The sequence below is a fragment of the Bombus vancouverensis genome, chromosome 3 (assembly GCF_051014615.1).
Source record: "Bombus vancouverensis nearcticus chromosome 3, iyBomVanc1_principal, whole genome shotgun sequence".
NCBI lineage: Eukaryota > Metazoa > Arthropoda > Insecta > Hymenoptera > Apidae > Bombus > Bombus vancouverensis.
The window spans coordinates 7,969,979-7,989,761 of NC_134913.1; the positions used below are offsets into that span (position 1 = coordinate 7,969,979).

At 31.4% G+C, this 19,783-nt stretch overlaps 1 protein-coding gene across 6 annotated transcripts; it reads right to left on the reverse strand.

The window, feature by feature from the left end:
* Positions 1-821: 821 nt before the first annotated feature.
* Dlg5 (MAGUK family member discs large 5) lies at positions 822-19,078 on the reverse strand. 6 transcript variants are annotated; one of them, XM_033349443.2, is made up of 13 exons: positions 19,003-19,078; positions 18,249-18,354; positions 17,609-17,626; positions 17,071-17,218; positions 16,596-16,944; positions 16,080-16,499; positions 14,643-15,731; positions 12,618-14,565; positions 11,429-12,452; positions 11,095-11,336; positions 10,744-10,973; positions 10,348-10,567; positions 822-10,259 (listed from the first exon to the last, which is right to left on the reverse strand). In XM_033349443.2, the coding sequence occupies exons 2-13, from the start codon at positions 18,289-18,291 to the stop codon at positions 10,153-10,155; spliced, it is 5,838 nt and encodes a 1,945-aa protein (XP_033205334.1). In that variant the 5' UTR covers positions 18,292-18,354; positions 19,003-19,078; the 3' UTR covers positions 822-10,152. The 6 variants fall into 6 exon arrangements, with proteins under 6 accessions (XP_033205334.1, XP_076484150.1, XP_076484153.1 ...); XM_076628035.1 differs by having other exon boundaries at positions 18,249-18,891; positions 19,003-19,040; XM_076628038.1 differs by having other exon boundaries at positions 13,431-14,565; positions 18,249-19,057.
* Positions 19,079-19,783: the final 705 nt, after the last annotated feature.

Below are 19,783 nucleotides of genomic sequence, written 5' to 3' on the forward strand. Positions count from 1 at the left end.
GATACAATTATAATAATAAATTAATTAATCAAACACAATACTATACGTATATACCTATAAGATAAACATTCTTCTCGTAAAACAAATTACTAACAAATGAAAAGAATAAAAATATTTCAATGCGACTAAATAAGATAAATTATAAATTATATCTTGCAAAATAAAATTACACCGGTTTTTTTAAATAATTTAAAATTAAAAATTCTGAATTTTTTTATTATGAAAATATTTGAGCACTAAAAATTCGAATCATAAAATTGCAATAGGTTTTTTAAACAAAATTTTAACATTTATTGGGTTATATATTCCTTACGTTTTAAACAGTTTGGTATATCACAAATTATTTTATGTAAATAACGAATGTTAATTTTCTGTCATTCTTTTGCCAAACAATTTTTTAATTCCTCTTTAGTGTTTATTACGCTTACGTATTTATCTAAACTATAAAGCTTATCAGTAAAAATTGAACATAAGTTTGAATATTTTTATAATCGATCGCATGTTATAGGTCGGAAGAGAATTTTGAATATTGGCAGAAAAGCTATTCAAAATTATTTCCATACGAAACAAGAATCATCCATAAAAATTTCTTCAAGAAGAAATAAAAATTTGATTTCTCTAGAGATAAAGCAGAAAAAATAAAATATTAAAGATAAGTACCCCAAAAAAGCAAACTTCCGATGAAACGTGATATCAGTGACGTACGGGTGTTATATAAAACATATGTATATAACGTACATGCGTTAATAATAATGATATATGTAAAACAATCACTCTCTATTAATTTCTTACTTGAATAAAAGAGAATTGATGAAAGAAGCTTTCGTTACAATCGACTTTATTTCCTTGCTCTCCTACATAAGACAACTTGTACGTTTTACAAGAAAGAAGGCTTACAAAGAATAACGAACGTCGATACGTTAATATTTATTATAGGGGCGTTCGTGTGTTGCTGGAACAGTCTCACAGCAATACCGATACATCCCTTATATTATACATATTAATCAGAGTGTCACATATACATATATATTATAATATTACAAAGATCGCCGACGGTCCGTGTATCGTCGCATTGCAAATATATGTATGTACATATCATATAACGCATATATATATACACACACATATATTCAATATATGTATTTATATGTATATAAAGAGATGCTTATATAAATAGAAGTATACGTATTTATAAATTACGGGCTATAACATTTGGTATCAAAACCATTGCAAAAGAAACGAAGGAAATTGAATGATACAATACAGTTTTTTATATATTGTTATCGTAACCAAGGAATCCTACAGTGATCGATAAATTAGTCGCATGAAAAACAAAGAAAACATGTTCCATGTTCATTATTCTGCTAGTAATTATAAATAGATTACGAATTACATAGTAGATTGTTTAAGAATTTTCTTTCTCAATATACTGTAGTCTTGTGTTTATTGTTAATTTTGATACTTTGTTGTCGTTTAAAAGAGAACAATTCAAATTACGATGTCTATTATTATTACCGTATGCAAGCCTATAAGAAAACTTTCTGTCGTTATTCATGAATTCATATCTTTAAGATCAAATTGGAGCTCGTTTTGTTTTCTCATTGAGTTTCTGCAAAACTCGAATTCTATTAAGTAGTGTTTAATTGTTTCTTTTTTTCAAATTTCTTAATCGTTTAGATTTCCAAAGGCCTACGAATCCATATTGTATATTCGAAATCTTTTAATAAAATTTAATTTATTATAATTCGGTTTCATACACTGTACGAAACTTTACCACACAAATTGTTCTGATCTTAAGGAATTGACAGTTTTATTCATACCATGTGATTTTTATTGTAACTTTTATCGTATTTGATAATTGCGATATTTCTTTTTTCGTTATTAGGTACAATCAGATAATACTAACTGGCATCAATATGGTACTTAGTTGTTACGGTTAATAAAAGATTTTAAAAATAATTTTCACTAACCATGAAAGTAATGTTGCAGTTATAATCGTATACATTAGCATACAAATGTGATGAAAAATCGTGAAGGTTTGGTAAAAAATATTTCCAGGGCAGTCAACGCGTGGCAGGAATAGACACAGGAAGACTTATTTTCTTTCAAGGGAACGGTGTAAAATTGGACATTTGAAGCATGTACTTAGTAGTTGTATCAGCTATAAATATTGAGCTGCAGCTTGAATTTTAAATAAAATTCAAGCAAAACTCGCGCTGTAAATCGGATTCTTTTCAACACGTAAAATCAATGTATCATCTATTTGTGAAATTGGTATAAGATGATACGACAACATATCGGATGTGTTGCCAGATGATAACGTAAACGTATAAAATCTCCGAAAATGTTGAATTGTTTCCTCATTACAGAATCGCACTTTTTATAAGATTATGTTACGTTTTCGTATTGTACGTAATATGTGATGCCAACAATTTTTCAAGAAATTTAAAGTTGACTATAAGAAATAGAGAAATAAAATTAATCACGTTCCATTCTTATGTATAATATTCACTTCGTATTCGAACGAATAATTAGCTCCAATAACAACGAACAACCGTTCCAATAAATATTGCATAAAAATCTTGCGATTTACTGTCATAGAACGTTTTGATATTCGGAAAATTTGTCGAACCATGTACTAAGTTCTACCACTAATTTCGTCTCTCGGTACATTAAATACGATCGGCTACCGTCTGAGCATATACACCAATTCGTATAAAAAATATTTGCATCTTAGTATAATCGCAAATTTCATGCTGCTTATACGTGTCGATATATATTGATCACAGATTCTGAAATATCCTATCCGTTCGATCCTGATAACAAAAAAAAAAAAAAAGAGAAAAAGAGAAAAAGAGAGAAAAAAGATGCTACAATCGCATAATTGTATTACACTGTTAGTTATCAAGCGCGATAAAAATATTATATTAATAATTGTGCACGCATTCACTGTTAAAGCTTACGCATACAAAGCACATTGGTGGGAAAGATCGAATGACGAATACTTGAAGGATTTATACAAATGTACATTACGTTGTATTAGTTTATCAGTAGTGTAAGTATTGGACGTCTTGATTACAACCTTCGTGATTAGAATTAAAATGCGAGAAATATTTTGAGTGATTGATAAATACTCTCAATAAAATATCTCTTCCTCCTTTCATTTAGTTTGTTAACCATTCTCCATCTATACGATATAAGTATGAGTAAATAATATAAAATTCAATAGAAATATAAAATGTAAAAATATATAAAATCTTTGTATTTTACGTGCAATAAACAAAACGATTTAAACATGCTGGATAATTACTGAGATAACAAGAAAACACGTACTCTGAAAATAAACAGACAAGTTTATTACTGACTATGTAAGAATTTAACTATAAATAATAAATAGTTGAAGATGTAATAACTTAATAAGGGCACTTGTCGTGCGGAGTTTCGTGTGAGTAAATAAGATTTCGGTATTTTCTTTATGGAAGCATATGGAAAACTGCGTTACCAATCAAAATTAAAATGATCCTTAAAGCTCACTTAAAGTAATACGAAAACTTTCTCTTTATACAATCCATGATACATTACGCACAAATATGCTACATATGTATATACAATACATTTATAAAACATAATATTATATCACTATAATATTACTAAATAATATTATTTAACATTATTTCAATAATATTGTATTAATATAATATTATTTAACAAAAAATCATTTACAATCGAATCTCTTGAGTTTCTTCTTAACTCAAACATCCGTTTATGAACAATAAGTTTTTACAAGACGATTTTCCCACCACGATGCAAGTTATTTATCTATCTTTTCTCCATAACACGTTTCATACGTATATTTTTATTGCATTGCAAATATTTAACCTTCTCTATGCATTAGCAGTATAAAGAAACAAAAGTTAAATAAATATTTGGCAGTGAATGCGTTTATAAACAAACGATACAACCATATATTCCGATTTTTGCTTGTAAATGGAGACTTCAACAACCTATGAAGCACAACGTTTTCTTCTTTTAGTTATTCAAATTGGTAAATTGATCAATGTCTCATAATTCTATCACCGACAAAATAGACACAAATTTGATGATTGATTATTTTATAAATCAGTCTAGGTTTATCTGCACTTAGTAACTATGTATACAATTCCATTTCAATAATGCACTCTGTGTGTGTAAAAACGTAGAAATGTGATTATCAAAAAACTAGAAACGTCATTCTGTAATCTAACTTTTATAAAATTTGATTTAGTCTGAATTTCTTGCATCCTGATATTATGTAGTCATTCATTTTGTAATCGATTAACGCATTTCTTTTTAACAGCCATAAGTAGTGCATTTTAAGAGTCAGTATTGTTTGTTTAGTTTTTCTTAACTCTCTGATCGCTGAACATTTCACTGTTTTCCTCTTGAAAAGTCATTTCTTCAAAAACGTTTTCAAACAATGGAAAAGATCAAAAATTTATACCGTGAAAAATATAATAATATAATCTATAAGTATTTCAAAATTTACAAAAACTTTATCTGTACACAATCAAAGAGTTAAATATAAAAATTAAGTGTTATTATCGATAAATACTCTTCACTGAAAAATACTCAAATCTAATTTATCTACGCTCGCAACATTGTTACATTTGTATTTATACATATTATACGTTTCCTTAGTCAAAAGAAGAATAAATTTTACTACTGATGAGGTAATACTCTGATTCAAAGACGGTTCTACCGATGAGGAGAGACGAATAAGACACTTTGCATGCCCAATTAACAAACTTTTCTGTTGTTCATCAATGAATTCTCTTTAGATTTTCTTCGAATTTACCGAAATCGTAATAATCTTCATTATCTCAATAAGAATCAAAATACATACGTATGTTAACAAAAGATGTGTATACACATACAGATATAAAAATTTCAAACCATCCAATATCATAGTTCCAGGATATGCACAAGTGCTTACGATCGCATTGACTGATAAGAGAATATTCTTAATATATGTGTATAAAAACTAATGTAAGAAATGTGTAAGAATAAACAGCACCAAGTTGATATTATTACATTATACATTCGCGAGCTCTATTCGCTAATTTTTCAATAAGTATAAGAATTTTATTGTTCTAAAAAATATGCTGATTAAGAGGAAAGGCTACAGACAAATTAAGTGTATTTGATTAGACAATAAATTTAAATCCATTAAAAATTTTGATATTTGTTTTGATAGCTATAATCACTTTTGTTACAAGATAAAAGACTCGTAGAATACTTGAAAAATATACAGATATGATAGAAGTTTAATTAGAATCGTTAATATAGTAGACTCATATGTTCTCATAAATTACAAATTTAAGATAAGTAATTTGTTTTTTGATATTCATCAAATTTATATAACCATATTGATTGGGTGATAACGATTTACAATTGTGGAAATTTGGAAGACAAAAGCAAACAATGACAATACTTCCTATTATAGTAAGTCGTTTCTCTATATTTCAGCATTTCGCGTTTCAAAAGTAACATTTTTAATTGAATCTGAGTTAAAATTGAAATTTAATTGAAATTGAAATTTTTAATTAAAAAAAAATATAATTAGAGTTTTTCATTTTTAGGAACTTTTATATAACAAAACATCTAAATTTGTTAACTCCGAGTTTAATAGAAAATATTTGAAACAAAATAAAATCAGAGAAACGAAAGAAATAAAACATAAAGTCAAACGTGCTTTTAGTTAAGTTTAGAATAAACTCTTTTCAGTGATGATGCGCAGTGTAATTGTTACGTACATCGTTATTGGTTAAACAAATAGTGCGATACAAATAGAATAGGAAACCTATGGGGAAATAGCGAATATAATATCGGACACAATGATATTAAGACGATAAAATTTCAGCTGGAAATACAAGTTATACTGCGAGGAGAAATTCGTTATAGAAAATAGAATACTATTGAAGACTAGTCGCGATTGTCGTTTGAACAAATCGCTATTAGAATCATAAATCATCGATCTATATCGCGCATTTTTCAAACCCAATCGTCAGGCTTTGCTTCTTGTCTAAGTAATATATCACCATAAACGCTTCAATGATTGCCAGTAATTAATGCTTCTATTATCGTACATTTAATTGTTTGTTAGTGCACCACTCAGCACGTGTGTCAATTACGTCTCAAATATTTTTAGAAACATTTCGAGTGAATAATACTTGCAAACATATTTGATTTATTTCCTTCATTAGACAAATTCAATTACACTCTTTTAAAAATACATTAAACAACAAATGAATAAATGAATAGTAACAATAAATAATAACAAATGAATAAAAGTTCAATGATCATTAGAAATAAGTAATTTGTAATCTGAGATAAATAAAAAGATATAATTGCATTATACTTTCATTTTAGTCCGTTAAAAAGTAATAAATTTAAATTTTTCATGAAAAACATACTTTTATAAGTTTTATCCTTATACATTTTTAGATAATATATGGAAAATATCTGGAATTTTTCATTCAAATTCAATCCACTCGAAATTCTATCGAAAAAAGTGTACATCATACATCCTTCGTTTATTAAGGATGTATTTGCGCGCATTAGTGCTATGTATGTGGGTATTGAATGGTTCAGAATCACGTGCTTATGAAAAATAGTAAAAGTGCTTAGTTAAATATATATAACATTTATGTATATGTAAGTATTGCCCAAAATATGTATGTATATTTGTAATAGTAATGTAGAAGGATTGTGAAATTGATATGTTATCAAAGCTGTAATGTTATATGTATCACAGTGCTGTGATTGAGAATAATCATAATACAAAATTAATCTTTTCTCCCTCCTCCTTCGATACTGTTTTCTTTTTTTCTCTCTCTTTTTGTTATTTTTGGCATTTCACTTCGCCCTCGACCTATCTTAATTTTTCCTCTTGCACCGCACAGAAATTATGTTTAATTTAAATATCGATAGTTTCTGTTTTTTAAAATAGGATAGTTGTAGATGTATCAAGCTATGGGAGAAAACAAACCTTTTAACTCTCCACAAACGAATCTTGCCCGTTATACAAGATTCTTATGTAAGGTGAGAGTTTTATTGTTTCGTTCCATTTAAAAGATTATTCAATACGGCACAATTGCAATAATTAACAAAATTTTATAAAGTTACGGTTTACTCTTCAGTTACATTATACCTAATTTTAATTAAAAAATATATTACTCAAGGCGCGACTTATGATTTGGATATTTTTTTAGAGTTAATATCCATTGTAGTTTTATTTTTAATATAAATTAAACAACGACGCGTGCTGTTTTCATAACATACTGAGTCTTATGTTATATTTTGCACTACATTTGTCGTAGATACTATATATATATTAAAAAAAATATCTATACATTAATATTTTGCTATTTTCTTTTTAGAATTAAGTATCTCAATCGTGCTTTCGTCAATTCAATAGTGAAAAGAAAATTACTGCCATTCTTACAAAAAGTAAACAGATTTGTTGTATTTTTCAATTCGAACAATGCCAAAATAAATTAGGAAAAATAAAATCGTTATAAAAAAAAATATAATGTATTACTCTCATAAGTATTGTACGTTTGTAATATCAGCATATAAAATATAAATAAAATTGTCGATTTAAATAATTTACTTCACCCCACACATGTATAACGTTCAAGATTCATATGTGTGTACAAATATATGCAATATATAAACGTACACACACATATATTATCATATCCTCTCTACTTATTAAAAGAATAAGAATTAAATATTCTTTCCCGAAAATATTTTGTTATATTAGTTCGCTAGTAAATTCCTAATTTTAACGCCTAGATTGTCCACGATAGCCTTTTAAAGAGTATTTACCTTGGGTGCGAAATACAATAATTCCTTGTTATTATAAGCTGCCAAGTGTGTACGGCACTTTTTATAATTCATAATTTTTTCCCTTTTTCTTTCTTTTTGAGCCTTTTTTATTACGAAATTCGTACCGATGATTTCGCAACGTATCAAAAAGTATATATCTACACTTCCGCATTAAGCATATCGACGCTAACGATACGAATAAATTTAATTGTAATCCTTATGAATTAGCATAATATTCTTTTAATTTTTGGTCTCACTTTGATAACTTACGCCTAAATATTGTCTTTGTTAGAAAACTAAATTTCTGTTTTACAAAAAGCAATGTTTAACTTCATTTGTTTGTCTTCCACTCTTACTGGATTCTTTCTGTACGTACAAATTGTTATTAAACTTGATATTCGATATTCATCGATATCATTAAAGAACGTAAGCCTCTTTTGAAATTAGAAAGGCTTCATTTCGAACAAAAAAAAAAAGATTATGTATTTAAGTATCGAAGCATCGTTACTAGACTTTTACGATAGCTATTTCTTTTAGCAATTTCATTTAATGTACTCTTAATTTTTTCTGATAATATGTATATACGAAACTTGTATCTACATCCAGATATTGAAAACAATATAAAAAATCCCGCTATATTTATCAAAATGTTTAAGAAGAAAGCAAGAAATGGGGCAATTTAAATATAATTTTTAAGATAATAACAGTAAAAATTATTTAAAAAATGTATGTCGTCCTTATATTTAAAAATGCAATAAGAAATATGTATTGAATTCTGAATGTAGATACATAATGATACGTACTCGCATTTTAAATGTGTTCAAAAATATGACTGCACCTTACAAAGCGTCTTAAACTCGATTTAAAAACATTACAGTATAAATTCGTAAAATAATTCGAACTACAGAAGTAAAAAAGCAGTAGCATACTCCATCATACGTTTCGTTACGAGCGCTTTATATTGAGTTTCTCTGTGTTGCGGATATCTACTGCTTATTATCATTTCAGATATTTACAAATTTAAAAAATGGCAAAAACAATCCATTTTTTGTCAATTCCGTATTCAATTTCTTTACATTTTTTAATTCCTCGACCTACAACATTAAAATTTTAACCCCTCAAACCAATTGCTACGCAACAAATGGATTATAAACAGTTTTATGAAACAATGACTAAAGTATCACTTAAATTTAAACATACAATTAAAGGATTCATTTAAACTAAAAATTAATAAACATATAATCCATAAGTTTCATAAGTAAATTATATACAAATAAGTAACCTCCTTTAATTTATAACGTCCTCTGTACAATAATACTAATCACGCAAAATTATTCTGTACAACGAAGTGATCTGAGGGGTTAATAACATCAGCCAAGAACTGAATGGCTGAGACTTATTCACTAACTAATGAACTTTACATTTATCCACCAAATGTTTTATGGGCCACAATACGATGAATATTTTTACTTGCTACATTAATTCATTTATGGTCTCACGCCAATTGCAATAGATAATTTTCACATTGTTGCATACCTTATTGGGAAATTATGATCGATCGAGGTTCGAAGCAGCAAGCAAAGTTTTCAACTTTTATGAAGCATGAAGAATAATTCTTGCACATGTCTGTTGATTTAAGGGAAATTAAATGTTGAAACTATACTATGCTGATTTTTTTTCCATAAAAGTGAAATATTGAAATGTAATACATCAATAGTGTCATTTTCATGAGGAAAGTAAAAATCAGGGAAATTAAAGTTGAAAATATAAGATAGAATTCGTATAAAACGTACTGTTTGTTTCTCTTCTTTTTTAATATGAATGTTGACTGCATGATATGTTTAAATATTAAGAGTTTTATATGAAGTCTTGTTTATCTCGTAATATTTTATAGGAAATGTCAGTGTTGTTTAAATAGCATCAAATATTTGCTGAAATAGTGAAATACTTATTAAAATACTTATGACAAAGCTTATTAAAATAAATTGTATAATTTGTATCAGACTTCAAAGTAAAAAATAAATGAAAAAAGGAAGAAAGACAAAAAAAATATTAAAAACTTTGCATAATTGCATTACAATAAGGAAATAAATAAAAATAATTAAAAAGATCGTAGTAATGGAACCATGAAAAGAAAAATTGAAATTCCTGCATACTGTCGTGACAAATAAGAGACCATAAATAAAAAAAATTGTAACAATTTTACAATCGTACGACGTAAGGGCCCCCTGGTGGAATTTAGATTGATTTCCACTGTGGTTTGTGGGGACCCCCCCTTAAATGTCAGGGAGGTCCTCTAGGAACCCACAGCGCTTTGCTTTGTTCTTCATCTACTGCAGCTTTTACTTGAGTACATATGTACGCGACATTTACTCCAGCTGGAATTACAGCTGAAATGCGTGAAAGTCGTATCAACAACAATGCAACAAATTCACAGTAAGACATAAAATTGCATTTTTATTTTATAGATATTCTTACCAGAAATATAATGTTTATACTCAGCTTCCAATTTTAATGCTTGTTCATACATCTCCTTGGCCGCTTTCGCACTAACTTTATCGCTTGGGTATCTGGAATCTTTGACTTCCTTTATTTGTTTGGTACTTTTAAATTTAATCAACAAAACTATAGGATAGATCTGATGTCGATGAAGTCGCTCGATCGACGCAATTGATACATCCAATATGCAATGAGTATTCTATAAATAAATATGTATCAACAAAGTTTTAATAAAAGGTAAAAAAGAAATAAAAATAAATTCGCAGAATTATATAAATTTTAAATGATCTACTTTTAGGTGTTTAACCTAGTGTTTATACGCTTACTATAAATAACGTTATCAATATTATATAGGCATTGGATAAAAAAAGATACCTTCTCACAGATGTCCTTGACAGCTTGTACTGTGGTACACTCGAAATAGCTTCCTTTTTTTCTATAGTCCACATAAAGCGAATCGCGCAAACCTTGTTCGAGCGTCGCTTGAGAACAGTGCATAGCTTCTGCGAGACACCTAGTGAACTCTCCTGGAAATTCTTGTAATAGTTTTGTCACTACACACTCGCTTAACGGTCCAATGATCAAGACAGGTCTTAAAGCTGGATCTGCATAAAAATAAAAGTATAAAAACGAATTTAATATTTCGATAGGATAAATTGAATAATGGTTAATGATAAGTAGTAATAACTGCGTATTAAATAAATATTTGATGTAACAAATATTTACAATCCAATCTTTCAACACGTTGATAACTTGCTGGAAGAGTTTCTTCATTTAGTGTTCCACTATCACTATACCAACCCAAATTTACTCCCGTAAGATGTGATAATTCTTTACTATCCCTACTAGAAGAACGTTGATGTTTCTTTCGACGAAAAAAGCTTCTTCTTGCGCTTGTGCTACCTCTTCTAGTAGTATCTGTTTCTAAATCGCCTAATGAACGTCGTAAAAGCAGTTCTTCTTCAACCCTAACGATATTATGGATACATATGAGATATAATAGAAATATAAAACATAATCTTAAAAGAGATTCATTCAATATTTGATTTACCCAACATACTTGAATTTGCTCGGAATTATACCACAGGTTTGTCTTCTTCCAGCTTGATCAACTATCCAAGCTCTCCAATGACCCGGAGTACCATTAAACATTGTATTATCGACGTATAAAATATCATCTTTACTAAACCTAAGTTGTAGGCTATCTCCAACTTCGCCTACTCGATCGAACATTGCCTTCACATAAAAACTGTCTCCAGGTTTATCCTTTACTTCGTTATACCTTTCAGGTACATATTGAGCAATCAGAGTTACTTTATCTGCTGGTCTAGCCAATTCTAAAGCAGCTTGTTCTGCGGTTGCTTGTCTGAGATCAACACCATTATATTCCAGGATACGGTCACCGGGACGTAATCCTGCATCTTCCGCGAGGCAACCTGGTTGTACCGAGTGTACGAATATTCCGACACCATTACCACCAACAAGGGAAATACCTAAATTCGAACATTTCCTTGTTTCGATAAAAAGATACCTCGGTTCACTTGGTGGTGGGCTTTTACGATTTTGTTCTTCTTGTGTCGGACTTCTTACAGTTGCATTTTGTCGTTGCAACGTGGTCGCTGCATTAAGCTGTGCGCGTGTAAGAGTATTAGCAGTACCACGTAATGTATCAAGAGTTGCGGAATTACGCATATTATCTAACGTAGCTGAACTACGAAGTTCCGGCTTTCTGATATTAATATCCAAAGATGCTGATGCTCTAATTTCTCGTTCTCTCTGTTGCGTACTTGGTACTTCCAATGAAGCAGAGTTTCTGATATCTCTTTCTCGAATTGTACGAGGTGGTTCTAAAGTATTTGAAGTTTCGCGCATAATAGTCAAGGTATTGGAAGTATCGCGTATTGTACTTAAACTAGTAGAAGCGTCACGTTCAGGTTCTGAGCTCTCCAATGATTCAATAGTTGTTTTTCTAGGAGCTTCAGGGCTATTACATGGAGTGGGTGATCCACTACGACTACCTCCTTCAGCACCACCAGCTTCTGATGAACTCGAAGAAGCAGAGCCTTCTTCTAACTCATTGTATTCTAGCAAAAAGAAGTGACATATAAGGATGATGTTATATCAAAATAAGAACCATGCAATAATGATAAATAATGATCACGTTTAATAAGAAAGGTGCAAGAAGATTTGTATAAAGTGCAGCTTGTGATAGGGATATTCTACTTTTTCTAACAAAACACTGTACTCACTGTCTGGACTGTACTGCACCAGCATCGTAATGGAATTACCGCACTGACGTAACACATTGGCAGCAAGTTGATAAGTAGCACTCCTCATATTGATACCACAGACTTCAAGCAACTGGTCACCGATTTGAAGACCGACTTGAGATGCTAAGCTGTGCTCGCTAACGGTGGAAACGAATACACCGCCGCTCTCTAAGCAAGAAATCTGGATACCTAAAGGTTCGACTGACTTGTCTATGTGAACTCTGCGAAGTTCTCCAGGTGCTGGCCTAGGTTGAGAGTAGCAATAGTCCGGCATGCTGGACCGTTTATTGCCACTACTTCCTCTGACAGTTCCACCAGAGCTATTTCCGCTACCGCTACCAGGACTAAGTACTTCCACGTGGAATGTTGGCATCGGACTGCCTCTTTCTGAAGTTCTTTCTATACTGCCCGTAGATAATTTACCCACGCTGCTTTTTGAAGTCACACTAGGATTTGATGGTATTCGAAAACGTTGATTTTCCTTTTTTCTTGGAAAAGTTCCACCTTCGTAGCCATGTGTGTACGCTGGTACGTCGTATGTAGTGCCAATCGGTGGAGCGCGAGATTTGTGGTAATGCAAATCTACAGAGGGTGTGTGCAAATGCCCGAATCCTGTTTGCGGTCCGGGGCTATATGAAGGTTCGAAACAATAAGATCGTGCATCGGGTAGTCCTATTGACTCCCCGGACTGTGCAGACGGCAAAGACGGCGGGGAAGGGTATCTCGAAGGTAAAGAATTTTGTTGATGGGGATGCGGATGCGAATGCGTATAGGGAGGAAATGAAAAATTACCAGTCAACTGCTGTCTCGTGCCGCTAGTCGACGAAGTTGATGATCCAGCCCCGGAATAAAGTTGAGATTGCACTCTATTATGCTGTAGTGTGTCTACTTGACTCTCGTTGCTAGGAGTATACTTTTGTGTTCTTTTCTTCGAGAAATATTCTACATCTTTTCCCGTATTTCCAGACTTCACGGAAAAATCGATGCTAGTTTCAGATGGTGTCAGCGTAGAACTGAGTCTATTTTCCGTGTTCTCGAATTCGGTTGCTGGTTTCTTATCTATCGGGATATCTTTGAACTGCACCACTGGAGTAAAGGATTTCTGACTAAATAACGGTCCAGTTTTAAGGAAATTTGGTAATGGTTTTTCTACAGGTTTATAAACCGTATGCCGATTGTTCATATTGGAAAAATTGGTTAAGGGTATAGGATTAGAAATACGATTATAATTATAACTTTCATACTTTGGTGGTTGATTAAGGAGTACACTTAAGGGCAACCTTTCTTTTGTCTTACGTGGATGTAAAATAGTACCAGTACCATTTTGAATCAGAGGTCCACCTCTGGCTTTCGGCCACGTACCTCCATTTTTCTCAACTTTTTCGGTTCCGCGTCGCTTACTTCGTTTCAGTACTCCATTATTCGCTTTCTTGTGGTAGCTCTCTATTACTGAATCTAATTCCGCTATTGCATCTTGCTCTTGCTCAAAAGTATTTGGACTCGAATTGCGGTGTCGTTTCTTCTTCTCCTCCCGATCTTTGCTATGTTTACGTCCTCGTACTATATCAATCTTCTCTCGTATATTGTCCCAAGCATTGCTAATTCCACTTGGTTTTTCACCACTAACGGATTTTGAAACTTTGTAAACACTTCTATCACCAAAGTTCGAAGCAACGTGTCTTCTTTCATAATCGTCCGATGGAATCTTTAACAATATTCTTTCTTGTTCTGTTTGAGAACAACTATTCACCATTTTTTGTTTCTCAGTACCAAAGCTACCATCAATGGTCATAGTTTCAGAACTAGTTGCCGAAGGCAATGGTATTCCTTTCAGGGTCGTAATAGTTAACACATCCGTACTTGTATCATTCAAAGTTGCCATCGCTTCGTGGCTGGAATTAATGCCTTCCATTGGTTTACTATTAATCTATGGAAAAAAGAACTATATTAATATTCAAGATGAATAAATAAATAAAATCAATACAAAATATGTATAAGACATACATTTAAAACTCTATCTCCAACAGCGAGGTTGCCATCTTTAGCAGATAAACTACCTGGTGAAATCTTCGAAATATATACTCCAAGCTCCAAAGAAATACCATGAGGAACTGAACCAACAGGCAATTGCGTTGTCCTTAATGACCTTCTAGTTAAACGCCGTCTTCTTATCGTTAATGTAGCTGATCCCACCGAACAGGTACGTAAAGTTTCCATAATTACACGCGTAAAAACAGATGTACAATCTACATTGTTTACTCGCATAATGCAGTCATTCACTCTTAATTTACCATCAACAGCACTTCCTGATGTTACTTGAGCAACATAAATTCCTGTATCGTTTGGATAATATGGATTATCACGACCTCCGACTAATGTCAATCCCAAATCACGATCAGAATCTAAGCAAACTCGACTAAGATCCAAGTGAATAGTAAGAATTTCCCAGTCACTAACATCAGTATCGATCGCCGAATCATGTGCATGCGCTAAGCTTTGTGCAAATTGACTTGCTCTTAACGCATGATCACCAGATTCTATCTTTTCTTTGAGATCCTTTAATTCTTTCGATGCTTCGTTCCGTTGCTTTTTAATATCATCGGAATCACGTAAAGCACCCGCTAGTTCCGAAACAGCACGATCACGCTCTTTTCTTAATCTATCGCAGAGAGTTCTAATACTTTCCCTTTCTAAAACTATTTTATCCCTTTCACTGAAAGCCCAATCTCTTCTTCGTTTTGATACTTCTGCTTCTTGGAGGGCTTCCTCAAGTTCTGTTTGCAATTTATCGACAGATTTACGAAGTTTATCCAATTCCAAGTTAGCTTGATCCAAGTTATCCATACGTTCCTTATCTCGTTTAGTGTAATCTGTAGTGTTATTTTCTCTTTCAGCTTCTTTGTTCGAATTATCTCGTTCACGATTATATGAGTGTAATTCCATACGATTTTTATAGTCCCTGTTTGAGCCTTCAGAATAATCACCAAACTTTTGGCGTAATTCGTTACATTGTTTTAAAGCATCGTCTCGATCTTGCAAAGCGGATGAAATTTCTCTTCTTAAAGTTTCAATTTGATAGGATAAAGCTTTTTTCTAAAAATAAAGAAAACAGATATTAAAATACAGAACATTAATTTAAAAATAGTACACGTAGTAGCAAGTAATGTGCAGTGTATAAATAACTAAAACCAATACAAAATCTATGAGAAGAAAGTAATAATGAGCCAATTATTGTACTTAGTAATTTCTAATTATATTATACTGATATTGATATCATGTTTTATAGCACATTTAAATGGTTAAGTAATAAATAAAGATATATATATACATATTATTATTATTATTATTATTATTATTAAATTTAATAAAAATAAATTTATCATTGAGTTATTTACATGAACAAATTAATTGTTTTTTAATGACTAATTTAAGAAAATTTACCTCTTCCATAAATTGTTTATTCTGATTCTCTAAATGTGTGATTTTTGTATATGCTTGTGTAAGATCATCACCAAGTTTTTCCATTTCTTTATGCACTGTATCGCGCTCGCCCATAATTAAACTGTATTCTTGTAATGCAGCATTTCTTTCTTCTGTTAATCGTTTCATATCCTTACTAGCTTTCATGCGTAGTACCATTGCATGATTAATTTCCTTCACTGCTTCTTCGTGTTGTTGCTGTACTTTGGCTAAGGCTTCACGATATTCATTTCTTTCCCTTAATGCAATATCCCACTGTCTAATGGCAGCAGTACACTGTTGTTTTAAACCATTACGCTCACGAACTGCGCTATTACGTTCTTGAACAATTTCATCATATTGTTTTTTTAACCTGGCAGCCTCTTCTTGAGATAATTCCAACTATATTGAACCGAATATATAAAATTTGCATTACAAATAAATTTTAATATGTGCATATATGTTTCAACATTTTGTAAATTAATATTTTGTACATACCTTATTAACGGCCGATGAATGCGATGATATTAAATCATCGTACCGTTTCCTAAGGGCATCGTACTCATCTTTAACGGCTTCATATTTTCGAAGCGCAGATAGATAGTGCTGATTCATAGTGTCACTATTACTAGCATCAGAAACGAGAACTTCTTGATTTTGACACCTTAATTCAGACACTTCCTTTTGCAACGCTTGGACTTCCCGATCTAGGCGTTGCTTGTCATTTACTAAATCTCCATATTTGCCCCGCAGTGCGGAACTTTCTTGAGACGTTGCCTCTAATTGATTCATGACTGCTATATGCTGTCCCCTGTAGTATTCCAATTCCTTCATAGTATGTTCACACCTGCATTTTAAAGTACTTCATTAAATAAATGTATAATTATTTAAATTATATTTGCTTTGTACAAAACATCAAACACAATATCACAAACAATTAAGCAATACCACATTAAACAAAACCAAGACAAACCGTCTTATAGTATCGGAGTGCTTATGCCTAAGTAGCTGAAGCTGATGCATGGCTTGATCACATTGAGCTTGCAAACCATCATAATCACTACGACATTCAGGCCCACCAACAGGACTGCCAACACTGCCATAGCCTCCACTATCTCTTTCTGCATGCCATACACCCAAGTTATATCCAATAATGCAAATTGCAAAACAATAGATACAATGCAATTAAATATAATTTGTGTATTTCTACATATAAAAGTAATATCAGTGCAACAAAGTGTGCATTAAATTGAAAATAGCTTATATTAAATGCTTTTGTGTCAAAATTTATTGTATATAAGGATATAATTTTAATTTGCTTCACATAAAGGTATAATTTGGATTAAACACACATCTTAACAGAATACATAGAAAGATAGTAATATAACTTGAATACTACAGTAAATGAATAATTTGCTCATTTTAGATAAATTCTCTTGATACAAAATAATTTGTTACACAACACAATTTGATTGACATTAATTTGTACTTTCTTCACATATTAATCTTACCCATATTGAGTGCTCCATCTGCAAAAAAACAATGAATAAAAATGTAAGTAATTGTAAGTATAATATATGATCCACTATAAATATAAAAGTGAAATGACTATATTTATACAAGTATACACTATGTTGTTACAATTGGTAGAACAATATAATCAGCGGTCTAGCTAGCTTTCACCAGGAAAGAAACTCTATGTCACGCATGTAAGCATCATGATTCACTGTTTTTTGCAAGGTGAAATTATAAATACTCTTTAAGTATCACACACCTACAACTACAATGCTCCATTTATTCAAGAACTATAAAACTATGTATTTAAATTATACATTACATTATTTGTCCAAAATAAAATTTGATACTACTTTCTGGCAATGAATTTTTGTAAAATGATATAAATATATTAAATATTATATTATATGAATGTTTACATAAGACTGTCTTTTTTCCATATTTAGATATGGATAGAATATTGTTGCTTCCATTATTGTTTCTTTTGCTGTAGAGTTTAAAATTAAAATAAATCATTTTTTAATAGCATTGAAATTATCAGATCAAACTTTCCATTTAAATCTGTACCTATAAGAGTGGACAACTAATACAAACATATATTAACATGTAACATAGAAAACTAAAAACTATACTTACCACTACTTCCAGCACTATCCAAGGAAGATGCACCAGAAGCCATACTCTTGATTCATCGAGGATCTACCACAAATATTTCTCTAGCAAGGTACGTGCTAGGTATTGCCTGGAAAGTATCCATGCGCTGTACTTCACGGAAGAGTGAACCCTTTGTGAATTACTAAGAAGTAGCCTTCGGGATGACATTATGGCTATGGTCTAAACGGTGCATGGCTCTCATCAGAGGGATGCAACAGTGCACCTGGCACACATACACACAGAGTAGCTCTTACTCCAATACAGACACGTGCCTGGTAATATCGAGACTTTTCATGCATCACTTTTTTCCGCGCGGTTACTGATACGGGAGAAACAACGGGTAGACGTATGTTTTCTGAATGGACGTAATAAATTAATCTACGTTTTGCTGATGTGTCTCAATCTTTTGAGACCGCGTCGTATCCGTTTCTTTTTTTCCTGTCAACTGCGAGGTTATTGATTCTCGTACGCAAGCGAGTCCAGACAAGTATCGATCACCGGCTAGCTCATATCTAACAAACTGAAAACTTGTTATCACTGTAGAAAAAAAAGGAGCCAACAAGCCTTTCAGCAGTAATCTCGATCGCGCACCTCTTCAGATAATCCATTAAGCCGCTCGACAACACTAAAATCGACACAATTTTCACTGATTTCGACTGTTCAGATCGCTACAAACTGCGCACCGTTCATCCCAAAGCGACTAATGTCCTGATATTAACGATAATTGATCGCTCACCTGCTACACCAACGAACCTGACAATTAGCCATTTTCATTCCGCCACTACAGTCTGTTTCGCATTGTCGATAATAAACATACTTTGTGGACGAGCTTGTTACTTGTGGCGCTAGTATCCACATGAAATCAGTCGATTATGTCGTTTAAAAAGGCTCATTCTAGAATACTCATTCTATTAATGCATTCCTAAATAATTTTATTCAAGACATGCAATATGTTGTAGTATTTTATTCATTTTATTCACGAAATGATTAATTCATTTATATAAAATATCACTTTTATTATACCACTATTGTTGTTGTTAAAACTAAGTTATCTTAGGAGAGAAAATTTTTATTTTCATGTATTCACTTATAATTAGAAGAAAAATAAATATCTATGTATTATTTTGAGATTTTGAAAATATAACTAATTAAAAAAAATTTTTTAGCAAAATTAATATGAAATTAATTAATTAATACGAATTTCAGATGTTATATATTTAAAGCAATACATATATGATAATATTTACTCCGATATCAATAAAATGGAATTTGTAAAATATGTATGTATATACATACTTACATACATAGTTACTGTATAACACCATATTAACCATCGATCACCTCATTTTCTTCTGTAGCACATTCTCAGCCGAAAGAAAGAATTGCGACGTCGATTATTGTATGCAGAAAAGCATCAGTGACAAAAAGGAGATACAAAAGCTACTGAGATTTTAAAAAAATACAACCTATCTTCTTCAAAAACTATAAATATTGTCTCTATAGATTAAGTGGTTGAT